Raw genomic sequence first — 16,753 nt, 5'->3', positions numbered from 1 at the left:
ACCTGAAGTTCCAATGGGCACAGCATCAGGGAAATCTTACCGACGTAGTTCAGATCTCGGAGAGGACTGCGAAAGATCTGCAGTGGTGGTTAGTGAACTGCAAATGGGTCAAGGGCAGACCCCTCTTCCTTCCCCAACCAGATCTAACGGTAGTGACAGATGCGTCACTTCTGGGATGGGGCGGCCATCTGGGGGAGGTGTAGATCAGAGGTCACTGGTCTCCGGCGGAATCTGGGCTCCACATCAACTTGTTGGAGCTTCGGGCGATCCGGCTAGCATTAAAAGCATTTCTTCCTGTTTTGAAAGGGAAGGTGGTGCAGGTGTTCACGGACAACACTACCGCAATGTGGTACTGCAACTAGCAGGGCGGTGTGGGGTCGTGGACCCTTTGTCAAAAGGCTTTACGCCTCTGGACATGGCTGGAACAGCAGGGCATGACCCTGGTGGTTCAACACCTGGCAGGTTCTCTGAACGCCAGAGCAGACGAACTCAGCCGAAAATGCTTAGAGGATCACGAATGGTGTCTCCATCCGGAGGTGGCGCAAGTACTCTTTCAGCAGTGGGGAGAGCCTTGGTTAGATCTGTTCGCCTCCGCAGAGACCGCGCAATGTCAGCAGTTTTGCGTGTTGGGAGTTTCCAAGGGGGCTATCGCTAGGCAACGCTTTTCGTCGCAAGTGTAGTTCAGGCCTCCTGTACGCTTTTCCGCCTATACCACTTCTGCCCAGAGTTCAAAAGTAAATCAAAAACGACCGGGCCCAAGTAATCCTTGTGGCTCCGGATTGGGCACGGAGAGTTTTGTATCCAGAGCTTCTCAAAATGAGCAGCGGTCCTCCAATCAGGCTGCCTCTTCGGGAGGATCTTCTGTCACAGCAGCAGGGGAAGGTTCTCCACCCGAGCCGGTCAACTTTGCGCCTTCCTGCGTGGAGATTGAGCGGTGACAGTTGATAGTTTATGACCTCTCTCCTCGAGGTCTGTGATGTCATTCTGGCAGCCAGGCATCCCTCTACTAAGTCGATCTACGCCTGCCGTTGGAAACGTTTTGTTTCTTATTGTTCAGAGAGGTCTATTGATCCTCTTTCTTCTTCTCTGTCTAACATCCTTTTGTTTATTTTGTCTCTCGCCCAGCAGGGTTCCTCCCTGGGGACTCTCAAGGGCTATCTTGCAGCCTTATCGGCTTTTCTTCAGTTGCCTGATCAACCATCTCTGTTTAAATCACCTATAGTACAGAGGTTTTTGAAAGGGCTTGTACATCTGTTCCCGCCTGTGCCTTTCGTTATGCCCCAGTGGGATCTTAATCTGGTTCTTACCTTCCTTATGTGTGCTCCTTTCGAGCCCTTGCATAACTGTCCTCTCCGGCTGCTCACTATTAAGACAGCCTTTTTGGTGGCAGTTACAACTGCCAGGAGAGTGAGTGAGCTGCAGGCTTTATCTTCTAAAGTTCCTTATCTCATGATATATCCTGACAGGGTGGTGTTCAGAACTCGTGCCTCTTTCCTCCCCAAGGTGGTGACCCCTTTCCATCTGGGTCAAAATATCACCCTACCCACCTTCTTTTCACCACCGCATCCCTCTAAGGAAGAGGAGCGTCTCCATCGAGTGGACCCAAAAAGAGCGTTATCGTTCTACCTTGACCGTACTAAAGAGTTCCGGGTGGACGACCAACTCTTTGTGGGGTACGTTGGTGCAAAGAAGGGTCGGGCAGTACAGAAACGATCCATTTCGCACTGGGTCATTCTCTGTATAAAAATATGCTACGCTTTGGCGAAGAAGCAGCCTCCTGAGGGCTTGAGAGCTCATTCCACTAGCGGGAAAGCTGCTACCACTGCATTAGCACGTGGCGTACCGGTGGTGGACATATGTCAGGCCCAACGTGGGCTTCTTTACACACGTTTGCGAAACACTACTGCCTGGATAGCCAGGTGAGAAGAGCAGGGCATTTTGCCCGTTCTGTCTTGCAGAACTTCCTTTTAAAAAAAAAAAAAAAAAATCTCCTTCAGACCCACTACCATGGGTTATAGCTTGGGTATCTATTCTAAGGTAAGGAAGCTGCAGCTAGAAGTCTCTATCAGATGAACAAGTTACTTACCTTCGGTAACGAGGTATCTGGTAGAGACTCTATCCAGCTGCAGATTCCTTACACCCGCCCAAGCTTCCCCGCTCTGGGGAAATGTTTTTCTCATGTGGATATGTGTATATATATGTTCGATGGCATGTGTAGCTGCAGATACACATGCTGTGCACAGTCCGCCGTCTGGTGTTGGGCTCGGAGTGTTACAAGTTGTTTTTCTTCGAAGAAGTCTTTTCGAGTCACGAGATCGAGGGACTCCTCCCACTTCGATTCCATTGCGCATGAGCGTCGACTCCATCTTAGATAGTTTTTTTTCCGCCATCGGGTTCAGACGTGTTCCTTTTCGCTCCGTGTTTCGGATCGGAAAGTTAGTTAGAATCTTGGAAAAAAACGTCGGTATTGTTTGCGTTCGGTATCGGGTTAGTTAGGACAAATCGACACCGAATTTTGAAGAGCTCCAGTGGCCCTTCGGGGTTTTTTCGATCCCCCGTCGGGGCCTGGTCGGCCCGGCCACGTGCGGCTTCAAGGCTGATGGAACGGACCCCATTCCGCTTCTGCCCAAAATGCCATCACAAGTATCCGTATACGGATCACCATCTGGTCTGTAACTTGTGCTTGTCCCCCGAGCACAAGGAAGATACTTGTGAGGCCTGTCGAGCGTTTCGATCGAGGAAGATGCTGAGAGACCGAAGAGCCAGGAGACTACAAATGGCGTCCACGCCGACAGGTCAAGATCGTTTCCAGGAGGAAGAAGAGGCTTTCTCCGCCCGCGAGTCGGATTCTGAAGAACTCGACGCCGAAGAAACAACCAAAACCGTGAGTAAGACGTCGAAAATCAAGACTCACGAGAAGTCTACGAAAGCCCAGGGGACGCCACCGCCAACAGGCCATGGCTTAACCTGAAAAATAGGTGACCCATCCAGGGCACCGAAAAAGGGCATGCTGGTGTCGAAGTCATCCGACTCCGATCGAGATACCGTCACACAGCAACCTCGGAGCCGAGACGGTGGCTCCAAAAAACTTCGGCACAGAGACAGCGGCACCGAAGAATTTCGGCACCCAGGCACACCGAAAACAAAGAAGGTTTCTTCGGAGCCTAAAATGACTTCCGAAAAGGTTTCGGTTCCGAAACAGCCAGCCTCGGAGCCGAAAACTAGTTCCTATACAGAGGAACAAGGACTAACCTCCCAATTACATCGATTTGGAGAGGAGCTTCAATCTGCAGCGCCTGACTACACACAAAGAAGGCTTCATATTCATGAGGACACAGGGAAGATAACCACTCTTCCCCCAATCAGAATAAAAAGGAAACTTGCCTTTCAACAAAAGGACAAGCAACCACAGGCAAAGGTGGCAAAGACAACAACCCCACCACCGTCTCCACCACCATCAATACATGCATCACCAGCAACAACTCCACCACTGATGCACTCACCAGCTCATACCACAATGAGTCAGGATGATCCCGATGCATGGGACCTCTACGATGCTCCAGTGTCTGACAATAGCCCAGACTCTTATCCTACAAAACCGTCACCACCTGAGGACAGTACATCCTATACACAGGTGGTCGCAAGGGCAGCCGAGTTTCACAATGTCTCCTTACATTCGGAACCAATTGAGGATGACTTTCTTTTTAACACCCTATCCTCAACCCATAGCCAGTATCAATGCCTTCCCATGCTCCCAGGAATGCTAAGACATTCAAAACAAATCTTTCAGGATCCAGTTAAAGGCAGAGCCATAACTCCAAGGGTGGAGAAAAAATATAAGCCACCACCCACAGATCCAATATATATTACAACACAACTAACACCAGACTCAGTAGTTGTGGGGGCAGCTCGTAAGAGAGCCAACTCTCATACCTCAGGCGACGCACCACCTCCAGACAAGGAGAGCAGCAAATTTGATGCTGCGGGAAAAAGGGTTGCAGCACAAGCAGCAAATCAGTGGCGTATTGCCAATTCACAAGCACTTTTGGCAAGATAAGACAGGGCTCATTGGGATGAAATGCAACATTTCATCGAACACTTACCCAAGGAGTTCCAAAAAAGAGCGCAACAAGTGGTGGAAGAGGGACAAAGTATCTCAAATAATCAGATACGGTCTTCCATGGATGCAGCAGATACAGCTGCAAGGACAATAAACACTGCAGTCATAATACGAAGACACGCATGGCTGCGCACTTCTGGGTTCAAACCGGAAATCCAGCAGGCTGTGCTCAATATGCCGTTTAATGAACAGCAATTGTTTGGGCCGGAGGTAGACACTGCCATCGATAAAAACTCAAAAAGGACACCGATACAGCCAAAGCCATGGGCGCACTCTACTCCCCGCAAAGCAGAGGCACATTTCGGAAAACACCTTTTAGAGGAGGGTTTCGAGGTCAACCCACAGAAACCACAACCTCACAAACCAGGCCTACCTACCAGGGTCAATATCAGAGGGGAGGTTTTCGGGGGCAATTTAGAGGGGGCCAATTCCCAAAAAATAGAGGAAAATTCCAAGGCCCCAAAACTCCTCAAACTAAGCAGTGACTCACAAGTCACACAACCCCACCACTTAACACCTGTGGGGGGAAGACTAAGCCAATCTTACAAACTTTGGGAAGAAATAACAACAGACACTTGGGTCTTAGCAATTATCCAGCATGGTTATTGCATAGATTTCGCCAATTCCCTCCAAACGTCCCACCGAAAACACACAATATGTCAAAACAACATATAGATCTTCTAGGCCTAGAGGTTCAAGCATTGCTACAAAAGGACGCAATAGAATTAGTACCAATTCAACAAAAAAACACAGGAGTTTACTCACTGTACTTTCTAATACCCGAAAAGGACAAAACTCTGAGACCAATACTAGATCTCAGAACACTAAATACCTACATAAAATCAGACCACTTTCACATGGTCACATTACAAGACGTAATCCCACTGCTCAAAAAGCAAGACTACATGACAACATTAGATCTAAAAGATGCGTATTTCCATATACCAATACATCCTTCACACAGGAAATTCCCAAGGTTCGTATTCCAAGGAATACATTACCAATTCAAAGTGTTGCCATTCGGAATAACAACTGCGCCAAGAGTTTTTACAAAATGCCTGGCAGTAGTAGCTGCACATATCAGAAGGCAGCAAATACATGTGTTCCCGTACTTAGACGACTGGTTAATCAAAACCAACACGCTAAAACAGTGTTCACAGCACACAAAATATGTCATACAAACCCTTCACAGGCTGGGTTTCTCCATCAACTACGCGAAGTCACACCTTTTGCCGTGCCAAACGCAGCAATACTTAGGAGCGACAATCAACACAGCAAAAGGGATTGCCACTCCAAGTCCACAACGGGTTCAAACATTCCACAAAGTAATACAGGCCATGTATCCAACACAAAAGATACAAGTCAGAATGGTAATGAAACTACTAGGCATGATGTCTTCATGCATAGCCATTGTCCCAAACGCAAGATTGCACATGCGGCCCTTAAAACAGTGCCTAGCATCACAATGGTCACAAGCACAGGGTCAACTTCTAGATCTGGTGTTGATAGACCGCCAAACATACCTCTCGCTTCTATGGTGGAACAGTACAAATTAAAACCGAGGGCGGCCTTTCCAAGACCCAGTGCCACAATAAGTCATAACGACAGATGCTTCCATGACAGGGTGGGGAGCACACCTCAATCAACACAGCATCCAAGGACAATGGGACATACATCAGAGACAGTTTCACATAAATCACTTGGAAATGTTAGCAGTATTTCTAGCGCTAAAAGCATTTCAACCCATCATAACCCAAAAATACATTCTTGTCAAAACAGACAACATGACAACAATGTATTATCTAAACAAACAAGGAGGGACACACTCCATGCAGTTGTGCCTCCTAACACAGACAATATGGCATTGGGCGATTCACAACCACATTCGCCTAATAGCACAATTTATTCCAGGGATTCAGAACCAATTGGCAGACAATCTCTCTCGAGATCACCAACAAACCCACGAGTGGGAAATTCACCCCCAAATACTAAACTATTACCTTCAAATTTGGGGGACACCTCAAATAGATCTATTTGCAACAAAGGAAAACTCCAAATGCCAAAACTTCGCATCCAGGTACCCACAAGATCAATCCCAAGGCAATGCTCTATGGATGAATTGGTCAGGGATCTTTGCATACGCTTTTCCCCCTCTCCTTTCATATGTAGTAAACAGGTTGAGTCAAAACAAACTCAAACTCATACTAATAGCACCAACATGGGCAAGGCAACCTTGGTACACAACACTACTAGACATGTCAGTAGTACCTCATGTCAAACTACCCAACAAACCAGATCTGTTAACACAAGACAAACAACAGATCAGACATCCAAATCCAGCATCTTTGAATCTAGCAATTTGGCTCCTGAAATCCTAGAATTCGGACACTTGCACCTCACACAAGAATGTATGGAGGTCATAAAACAAGCTAGGAAACCTACCACTAGACACTGCTACGCAAACAAGTGGAAAAGATTCGTGTATTACTGCCAGAATAATCAAATTCAGCCATTACACGCATCTACAAAGGATATAGTAGGATATTTACTACATTTGCAAAAATCAAATCTAGCTTTCTCTTCCATAAAGATACATCTTACCGCAATATCAGCTTACCTACAAATTACTCATTCAACTTCACTATTTAGAATACCAGTCATTAAAGCGTTTATGGAAGGCTTAAAGAGAATCATACCACCAAGCACACCACCTGTTCCTTCATGGAACCTCAACATTGTCTTAACAAGACTCATGGGTCCACCTTTCGAGCCTATGCATTCTTGTGAAATGCAATACTTAACGTGGAAAGTTGCATTTTTGATTGCCATCACATCTCTAAGAAGAGTGAGCGAGATTCAAGCATTTACCATACAAGAACCATTTATTCAGATACATAAAAATAAAGTTGTTCTAAGAACAAATCCTAAATTTTTACCAAAAGTTATCTCACCGTTCCACTTAAATCAAACAGTGGAATTACCAGTGTTCTTCCCACAACCAGATTCTGTAGCTGAGAGAGCACTACATACATTAGACATCAAAAGAGCACTAATGTACTACATTGACAGAACGAAACTAATTAGAAAAATAAAACAACTATTTATTGCCTTTCAAAAACCTCATACAGGAAATCAAATTTCAAAACAAGGCATTGCTAGGTGGATAGTTAAGTTTATTCAAACCTGCTATCTTAAAGCAAAGAGAGAGCTGCCTATTACACCAAAGGCACACTCAACCAGAAAGAAAGGGGCTACCATGGCCTTTCTAGGAAATATTCCAATGAATGAAATATGTAAGGCAGCAACATGGTCTACGCCTCATACATTTACCAAGCACTACTGTGTAGATGTGTTAACTGCACAACAAGCCACAGTAGGTCAGGCTGTACTAAGAACATTATTTCAAACTACTTCAACTCCTACAGGCTGAACCACCGCTTTTGGGGAGATAACTGCTTACTAGTCGGTGCACAGCATGTGTATCTGCAGCTACACATGCCATTGAACGGAAAATGTCACTTACCCAGTGTACATCTGTTCGTGGCATGAGTCGCTGCAGATTCACATGCGCCCACCCGCCTCCCCGGGAGCCTGTAGCCGTTTAGAAGTAGATCTTGAACATTTGTACATTTGTAAATATATTACTTTAACCTTTATTATGTACATACGTATTCATTCCATTGCATAGGCACTATTACTAATATACACAACTCCTACCTCATCCTCTGCGGAGAAAACAATCTAAGATGGAGTCGACGCCCATGCGCAATGGAATCGAAGTGGGAGGAGTCCCTCGATCTCGTGACTCGAAAAGACTTCTTCGAAGAAAAACAACTTGTAACACTCCGAGTCCAACACCAGACGGCGGACTGTGCACAGCATGTGAATCTGCAGCGACTCATGCCACGAACAGATGTACACTGGGAAAGTGACATTTTCCATATGTCTATATGTTTGTATGTGTACATATGTATATTTTTTGATTTTGGCAACTTTTGCCTTTCTTATAGGCATGAAAGTGTTTTTACTCCAAACAGTCAGAGGTTAAAAGTGTATTGGTTGGTTCTTCCATGACTCTGTGCTTTGGCGCGGGAAGTTGTGGAAAAGAACTGACGTATGCGCGCCAAGACGGCGTCTATATAGACAACAGTGATGTCATAGACGGCTCCGACGACGCACGTGGAGCTGGTTGACGCACGCGGATCCGAACGACGCCGTCCGACGGCGCGCACGCAGGCTACGGCTCAGAAAAACTCCGCATTCGAAGCTGACGCCAGGGAATTCTAAGGTAAGGAATCCGCAGCTAGATAGAGTCTCTACCAGATACCTCATTACCTAAGGTAAGTAACTTGTTCTTCTGAGCACCTTAGCTGAAAGTGTTAATTTTTTCTTGTAATCCAGCTATATTTGGAATACTTTTCGAAGCCTAGGATACCACACATTGTGGGACCAGAAAGGAGTAGGATGGTGAAAAAGTCTGGACTCCATCTTTGTGCTGTTCATTATGTAGATGCTTACTGCACTCATACAAGAGCCGGCCGTGAGGGATGCAGTTAACCCATTGCCCCTATTTCTCCTCCCCCACCCCCCTCCAAATGTATATATAATTTGTATTTTAGGAGCATATATGTATCAAATCACTGTGCTTGAAATGGTTAAATCCAAGGGATTCGCCCCGATCTTCCAAGTTTTCACAGGAATTAAAAAGAGCTTGTGAACAACACTGATCGTGGGGACACCAATAAGATAAGGACTTTTGAATCATTGTTACAGGCCTGTATCTGTATTTTATCTAAGCCTTTTGTGAACATCTGCTAAATGCTTGTTAAGCCTTTTTTCATTTTGTTTTTGCCACTTACTGGTTTGTGTTCTTTTTAGGCTTCAAAATTCATCCCTGACATCTGTGTCATAAAAGCCATACAGAAAATAATTTGGGTGTCAGGCTGTGGTTCCATTCCATTGGTGTTCAGCTCCAATGATGAAATTAGTAAAATCTACGAAAAGGTATGGCTTTTGCAAAGTTGTTTTAAGTTGTGGCCTTGTTCTGCACTGAGTATTCTAATGTCTTGTAACTGGTTTTCCATTGTGGCCTTCCTATTTGTTCTTCATTCACTGTGTATTAATGAGTTGTCTCACAGAAGCAACGCAGCATGGAACATTATGCCCCAATGTGGCTAAGATAACCAACCTTAGCTTTGGCTCTGGACCATGGAAACTGTGCCGCAAGTGTGCACCATGGATGTTTAATTTTCTAGAACATATTGTTATTTGCTATATATGTGATATACTGTTCAGGGTGATAATCAGAAGTTCATTCAGTCATTATAACTTAATTCGATTATTAAAAACCATTAAAGTGAACAACATATAATAAAACAATGCAATACACCGAATACAGTTAATCACAATGAGGTGTAATAAAAAGCCGAACAAAGCTAAAACATGATGAAACCAATTGCTGAAAAAGAGCACAACATTGGGTTGTCACTGAAGACAAATGGCTATACAGCAGCATATCGGAACTAAAGCACAGGTACATGTGGAAAAATACAGGAAAGTGCAACAATTTAAAATTGAAAATGATTATGTTGAAAAACTTGTCCGTTTATACCATGCGCTCTGAAGATACTTCACTACAGCATATAGAGCAAGTGGGTCTTGTCCTTTCTTAAAAGCTAATAATGCATTTGAATGATCCAATAGGCCCAGCTTATGCATGCTGGGATAGTACATTTAGAGCGGCTTGCAGAGTATGCTGGACAGAAAAAGAGAAAGGGTTCATCATTCTCATTATCATAAGAGCAGACACAGTATGCAGCAGACCTCTCGGAATTGGCTGACCAAGTGCTTCAGACTGCTGCAAGCAGAAGAATGCCGTAGTGAAACTTTACGTAAAGGGATCTCGCAGGGACAGGGCAACTGGTATATTAAAAATATTCATAAAAAGACACCTTAACATTTTTAAAGAGATTGGGTTAACATACCTGCTGTTTCAAGGGCTGGGAGTTTATCACAGTGCAGTTCCCAAAATATCACTTTCAAGAATTCTAGGCTGCCCTGGCCAGTAAGGTCAGACGAATTCCAATGGTCTTCCAGGCCAAGCTCCATTATGTTTGCCTTGGTAGATCTTAACCAGGAGGTCTTCCTTAAAACTCCATGTCTTCCAATAGTGTCATCAAGACCCTCCTTGTATGGTTTCAGTGCATCAAGCTTCCAGATACGCACCCAATAAACTAATGGGTGTAACTTGGCCACCAGGCCCAGTAGCCTTATCCTGAGGACAAGTCATACAGGTAGCAAGGTACAACTATGGGTGACTACTAATACAAACAGTACAAACTTACTTTACTCGCAACCTAGTTTAGTCAATTCAGAAAGGGCCCACAAGTCACTTCAGTGTAGCACTACAGTTAAAGCCAGACCCTATGTATTTCATGGGGAGCGTTAATGGGATAAGACTTGTCTGGTTTCACGAATCTAAGTAAAGCCCCATCCCTGTGTTTTAATACGGCAGCACTCTTTTGTAACTGAGCCTCCCGGAAATTAAAATCTGATATCCAGATGCCAAGCTAGTCAGTCACTCTGTCAAGGGAGTCTTAATGCATCGATATACTCCCCCTGAAATTTTTACATTGATTGAAGATCATGCACTTGGTCTTGGCTGCCTTCAGCTCAAGACCACGCAGGTCACAAAAGAGGGAAAATAGCTGCAACACAGTTCACAACTCCCTGGCTGTCTTTGACAGCTGGAGGGTGCCATCAGCAAAAAACAGTGCAGGGACATTAGTTCCAACTAAAATGTGAGAATCAGTCTGACTGTAAAGTAAAATATCCACATAACCATTAATAGATAATAAACACAGGACTAGAGGAATATACCTCATCAATTTCCCGTTGTGTCCCCATCAGACCTTTGCATAAGTGCCTTCATGCAAACAAATTAGGATGTTTAAAATTTCCTGGGGCTTTACCTGCTCCCTCAGTACGCCCAACAGTTTCTCCCTGGGGACTGTTGTGTAGCCATTTTAGTTATAGCTCCATGCAGGTTATTTTAACACACTAGGCCGCTGTGCACTTTAACCTAGATATATTTTATTCGGCTTCGCATTGTTATTTTTACAATAACCATTTTTATGGTCTTGTTTTATTTTCATCTATCTAATTGTTTCTGCTTAGCCCAGCACTGTGTTCTCAGACAAGACATTCTTGATCACTCTGTGCTTCATTCAAGGCTACAGAATGGTACATTGCCGGTGAAAGTGGTAGAAGTTTAGTCTCCAACATTCGTAAAAAATACACATCCTTACGTAGGGACATTTTCTTAGAACATCGGCTGTGTTATTATAAAAACACTTCCTAGTCCCATTACACGTTAAGAGGGAGATTCCAGGCAGGGAACAACTACTGCATGCTGATTGCCGAATGCTTCGCTACAGATGCTAACAGACTACAGGCCTTTGCTCAGGTATGAGGGTTGATGTCTTCCCAGGGGAACCTGAAAGGCAGAATTAGAGCCTAACATGCTGTGCTCAGATCATGACTTAGATAGGAAATAATCCATCGATCATAGTGACAGTATGATAGCGTTATTTTCATGCTTCACTCTTCTCGTCACCATTTTAATACTGTCATGTTGTGTCGTCCTGGTTATTGCAGCTCACGCGTTGCTATCTAAGATGCAGTTGTTTTATTAAACTAATCATTGAAACATATACTGCTTCTGTTTGTCATGTATATATGAGACTGAATTGTAAATGAGAGAACCGGATGCGACCTGAGTGACCACGACTTCCCTGAGAAGCCTAATATGTCATGCGCTCGGCTGCCCAATCATCACTATCCCCTGGTAGAGATGAGGCACTGCTAGTTGGCCGGAGCAAAACCCAGTTTTAGAGCGACAGGTGTCACCCACAGTGGGTTAGACTCAGTCTCCCACACAGTGGACGGTCTTGCTGCTCAAAATCCAGTAGTCTCATTAGGATAATGAGAGCCTAAGCAACAGGACCAAGTTGAAGGCGAAATGAAGCACCACAAAAGCAACAAACAAGTTGCCGCTGCTGATGTCCACCATCTTCCACTTGGTGACCAAGAATGTGAAGGTTTGGTCGACAGTGCCCACATTGTCTTGTAAACCAGCTTTAAAGTCGGTTATCAGGTTGCTTTCAGCTAACCACCCATTAAGTTTATCGAGCATTTGACTTCAGATTTCTTTTTTGTCTTGAATCTGTCAAGCCAGTGGGTCCATAGCTTTGCAGCAGATCCCTGGATCCTTTTTTATATATAAGGACAATCTCCAAAACTTTCCACTTTTGAGGTATAGGAGTACCTGCTAGAATGGCATTTGAAAAAATGTGTTAACATAGAGTACCCAAACACACAAATTTGATAAAAAAAAGGTCCACAGGGATTTTACCTAAGCCACCAGCCTTTATCTTTTTTTTTTCGCAGCCACAGCCCTCATGGTGTCAATTAGTGAAAAATGTATAAGTGGTTAAGGGAGGCGGTTGTTACAGTATGCCAGAGCTCTGGTGTTGGTGGCTACAACTGTGCTTGGTTCTGATATCAAGGGGGTGCTATTCTCATACAGGGAATTAAATTGATTATCCCACACTACACACTGAATGTGGATTTCTGGGCGCATTGCAGCTTGTGAAGAGCTATGTTTGACAATATGCCATAATTTATTAGCTTCTTAATTAGATAGTGTAATTAAATGTTCAGCCCATAGGTGGTCATTCCAACTTATTTGTGCTGCCTTCAGTGTTGTTTTATATTGTGCTATTGCAAATAGAATCACCATTCTAGCCCCTTCTCCCCTTCTTGGATGGCTTTAAATTAAGCATGCTTAGCTTCCTTCCTTGCAGAATTAAACCAGAGATTGGTTTTAGATCGTTTTCTCACAAACTTAAAATCCTTCAAAAAGAATCTCCTTAAGTTTAGAGAAACTCTCATTATGACTAGCTAGGAGAAGTTTGCTGTTATCCAATCAGCTACTGGGTTTAGTGGGAAGAATAATTTGTCATAAAGTTTTGAGATGGCATCTTCGGAAGTAGCAATAGCATTCCACTTTAGCGCCCTCCTACAGTTAGTAACTTCAGACACTACTCGATCAGTAGCTTTACTCAGTGCCTCTTTCCATGCTGCCTCATGGCCCAAGTTCAGAACAAGAGGGAAATTATTGCTTTAAAATCTGTGGGTAATTACCATATCAATCACAAACTTCCATGGTCTAACTTCGAGGAAGATGTACTCTATTCTATTCCTGTAGTATAGTTAACTCAGTAGGAAGTGGAAGGCAGTGAGGCGTCTCATTTAGATCGATCATTGCAAGTTCTCAGACCATAAGATAGATAAATACTAGCAACTTGAAAAGCTGCAGGAGGTAATCGAGCAGCAGGCTGTGGCTCTATGGCGGGGATGCCCCAAAGTGAGTCCTCTTCAGCTATTAGTTCAGAGAAATATGCACTACGCTTGAATGCAGCGTTAAAATCACCTACAACGATGATATGTGACTTTACATGATGAGTAATAAAATAATCTGGAATCTATAGAGTTGGGGAAAACATTCTAAAAGATGCAAGCCTACTATAAACATTGGGAAGTAGCCAGACTTCCCACCGGGCTCAACAGCCTCTCATCCCAGTATATCCGGAGAATCTACTGGGATTTCTCTAGTTGGCCCCCTCAAGGTGGTTTTAATCCATATTAACAGGCCGCCAAAAGGATGGCCAGACGCTTAGCAAACAACAGATTTGCTATAACTTCAAAAACATCTTATGTTCACTTACTGTGGCTCATGTCACCTGAAACACAGGTGATCAAACCTGTTAATAAAAGTGCCCCATTCTAGATCAGCCAGTTTGTCAGAAAGAACTTCTGTATTCCACCAGAGTAGAAAAAGCCTTCCATTACACTCCTTGCCAGCAGCCCCATCAGTCATCACAATAATGGGATCTACATTAAGGCCAGAAGAAGAAGCCATCCATGGTACCTGTTTGAAGCCATCTAGGCCTGGAGCAGAGGTGGGCGAGGTGTTGGGGGGGGGGGGGGGGGGGGTTTGGTTAGGGAGGCTGTTTGTTTGTGGGATGTGGCTGAGGTCTAAGCATCATCTTCACCCCAACTGTGGGTACAGCTACAGCCTCGGGTGCATCCTCTGCTGCCTCAGGGAGTCAGTCAATTTCCTGGATATCTTGGGGGGGGGGGGGGAGGGGGAGGGCTAGCGGTTACTGGTAGGAATGACAAATAGGCACACTATATGCATAGATGGGGGGCCCTAGATGGGATAAAAGGCCTTCGTAATGGCTGGTGAAAGTAACCCAGTGGGAGCAATGTCACTTTTTCTTCAGTTGTGCAAATAAATCCCAGTGCATTTAAAGGCTCTGGCAGCAAGTACAGGAGAAGCAAAAATTAACAATTACACAATCACCCTCTATGGTGTTCTTTGAAGGGCTGTACCAATTCACTTTTTGACCGATTAATATTGCATCATAAAGGCATGTATGAGGTACACATTATCATGAAGCCAGTGGATAACTTTGTTGTGCTCCCCTCAGATGATTTTGTCTTATTCTCCACCAAAGGAGGCACATCAGCTAAATCCATCATGCAAGGGTCACGCCTTGGGGGGAGAGCAAAATAGTAGGGAGAGCAGGGTTTGAAAGAGTTAAAGGGGACAATAGGACTCCGTTGCTTTAATGTCTTCTTACTCTGTTCACAATACAACTTTACTCCCCTTGGCCCTGGCCCTGTTGGTCAATGATACACTATTAGCCACCTCAACTGCCTTGTCCACCACCCCTGATACCAGTTAGGCAGCAGGGGAAGCATCTGGTTGGATTGGTGGCCATAGAAGGATGTCAATTTGAGATTCAATAGATTTAAGTCTGCCCATCAATGGCAAGAGCTCAACAAAAATAAAAGCACCTTAAATTTCAAATAATAATCCTTCGTAAGGTGCTTCATGTAGGACTGGCTGGAACCTAAATCCCCTGTAATCCCTGCCAGTTTGACTGGCCTGGTCGGTGTAGCAGAAGGTTGGCCCATGCCTGTTGCGAATCACCCATGGTCGATGGCATCTGTCGCTGTAGATACGCATGTTTTGCATAGCTCGCCATCTGGTGTTGGGCCGGAGTGTTACAAGTTGTTTTTCTTCGAAGAAGTCTTTCGAGTCACGGGACCGAGTGACTCCTCCTTTTGTCTCCATTGCGCATGGGCGTCGACTCCATCTTCGATTGTTTTTTTTCCGCCATCGGGTTCGGACGTGTTCCTGTCGCTCCGAGTTTCGGAACGGAAAGATAGCTAATTTCGGAAGATTTTCGTCGGTATTGTTGCGTTCGGGGTCGGCGTAGTTAGATTCAACACTGCGTCTAAGATCGAAGAGCTCCGGTGCCCTTCGGGGTAATTTTTTCAATCCCCCGTCGGGGCCTGGTCGGCCCGACCGCGTGCAGAAGAACGCCGATGGAACGGACCCCGTTCCGTTTCTGTCCCAAATGCCACAATAAATACCCCTATACAGACCAACACTTGGTCTGCAACCTGTGCCTGTCACCTGAGCACAGTGAAGACACCTGCGAGGCCTGTCGTGCGTTCCGGTCCCGAAAAACTCTCCGAGACCGTCGAGCCAGAGGACTTCAGATGTCTTCCGCGCCGACAGCCCACCGGGAGTTCGAGGAACAAGAAGAGGAGGGAACCTTTTCGATCCAAGAATCGGACTCCAAAGGATTCGACGATACACAAACCGTGAGTAGGACGTCGAAAACCACTCAGAAGAAGATTTACAAGGCCCAGGGGACGCCACTGCCACCAGGCCATGGCTCGACCCATAAATTCGGTGACCGACCGTCGGCACCGAAAAAGGCCCAAACAGTGCCGAGATCGTCCGACTCCGGTCGAGACACCGGCACGCAGCCTTCTCGGGACCGAGAAAGTGCTGGAGCCAAGCATCGACACCGAGATACCGGTGTAGACACGGCTCGACGCCGAGACAGCGGCACCGAAGAAGATCGACGCCGAGAGGTTTCGGCCCCGAAAAAGAAAAAAGTCACCTCGGAGCCGAAAAAAGATGCAGACAGGGTTTCGGTGCCAAAACAAACTGCAACCGACCCAGTTTCAGGCTCTTATACAGAAGAGCACTCGCTAACCTCCCAAATGCAAAAGCATAGGTTTGAGGAAGAACTACACTCAACGGATGTAGACCATACGCAAAAGCGTATTTTCATACAGCAGGGGACAGGAAAAATAAGCACCCTTCCCCCTATTAGAAGAAAGAGAAGATTGGAGTTCCAAACTGAACAAACACCACAAACAAAAATTTACCCCACCACCCTCTCCTCCACCTGTGATTAACGTCTCACCAGCACAAACTCCATCACATTCCCCAGCTCACACCACCATGAGCCAGGGTGACCAAGGTCAAGACGCATGGGACTTATACGACGCCCCAGTGTCAGATAACAGTCCGGAGGCATACCCTACGAAGCCATCTCCACCAGAGGACAGCACTGCATATTCTCAAGTGGTGGCTAGAGCAGCACAATTTCACAATGTAAGCCTCTACTCAGAACAGGTCGAAGATGACTTTTTATTCAACACACTCTCCTCCACCCACAGCTCCTACCAAAGCCTGCCTATGCT

At 45.3% G+C, this 16,753-nt stretch overlaps 1 protein-coding gene across 4 annotated transcripts in view; it reads left to right on the top strand.

Annotated features, from left to right (window-relative positions):
• USP9X (ubiquitin specific peptidase 9 X-linked) overlaps positions 1-16,753 on the top strand; it is a 1,493,361-nt gene that overhangs the window by 956,732 nt on the left and 519,876 nt on the right. For all 4 annotated transcript variants that reach the window (XM_069204214.1, XM_069204212.1, XM_069204215.1 and 1 more), the window contains exon 25: positions 8,999-9,124. In XM_069204214.1, coding sequence (XP_069060315.1) covers positions 8,999-9,124 — 126 coding nt within the window. The remainder of the gene's footprint in view (positions 1-8,998; positions 9,125-16,753) is intronic.

The sequence above is a fragment of the Pleurodeles waltl genome, chromosome 8, assembly GCF_031143425.1.
Source record: "Pleurodeles waltl isolate 20211129_DDA chromosome 8, aPleWal1.hap1.20221129, whole genome shotgun sequence".
Taxonomy (NCBI): Eukaryota; Metazoa; Chordata; class Amphibia; order Caudata; family Salamandridae; genus Pleurodeles; species Pleurodeles waltl.
This window is presented reverse-complemented; position numbering and strand designations above follow the sequence as displayed.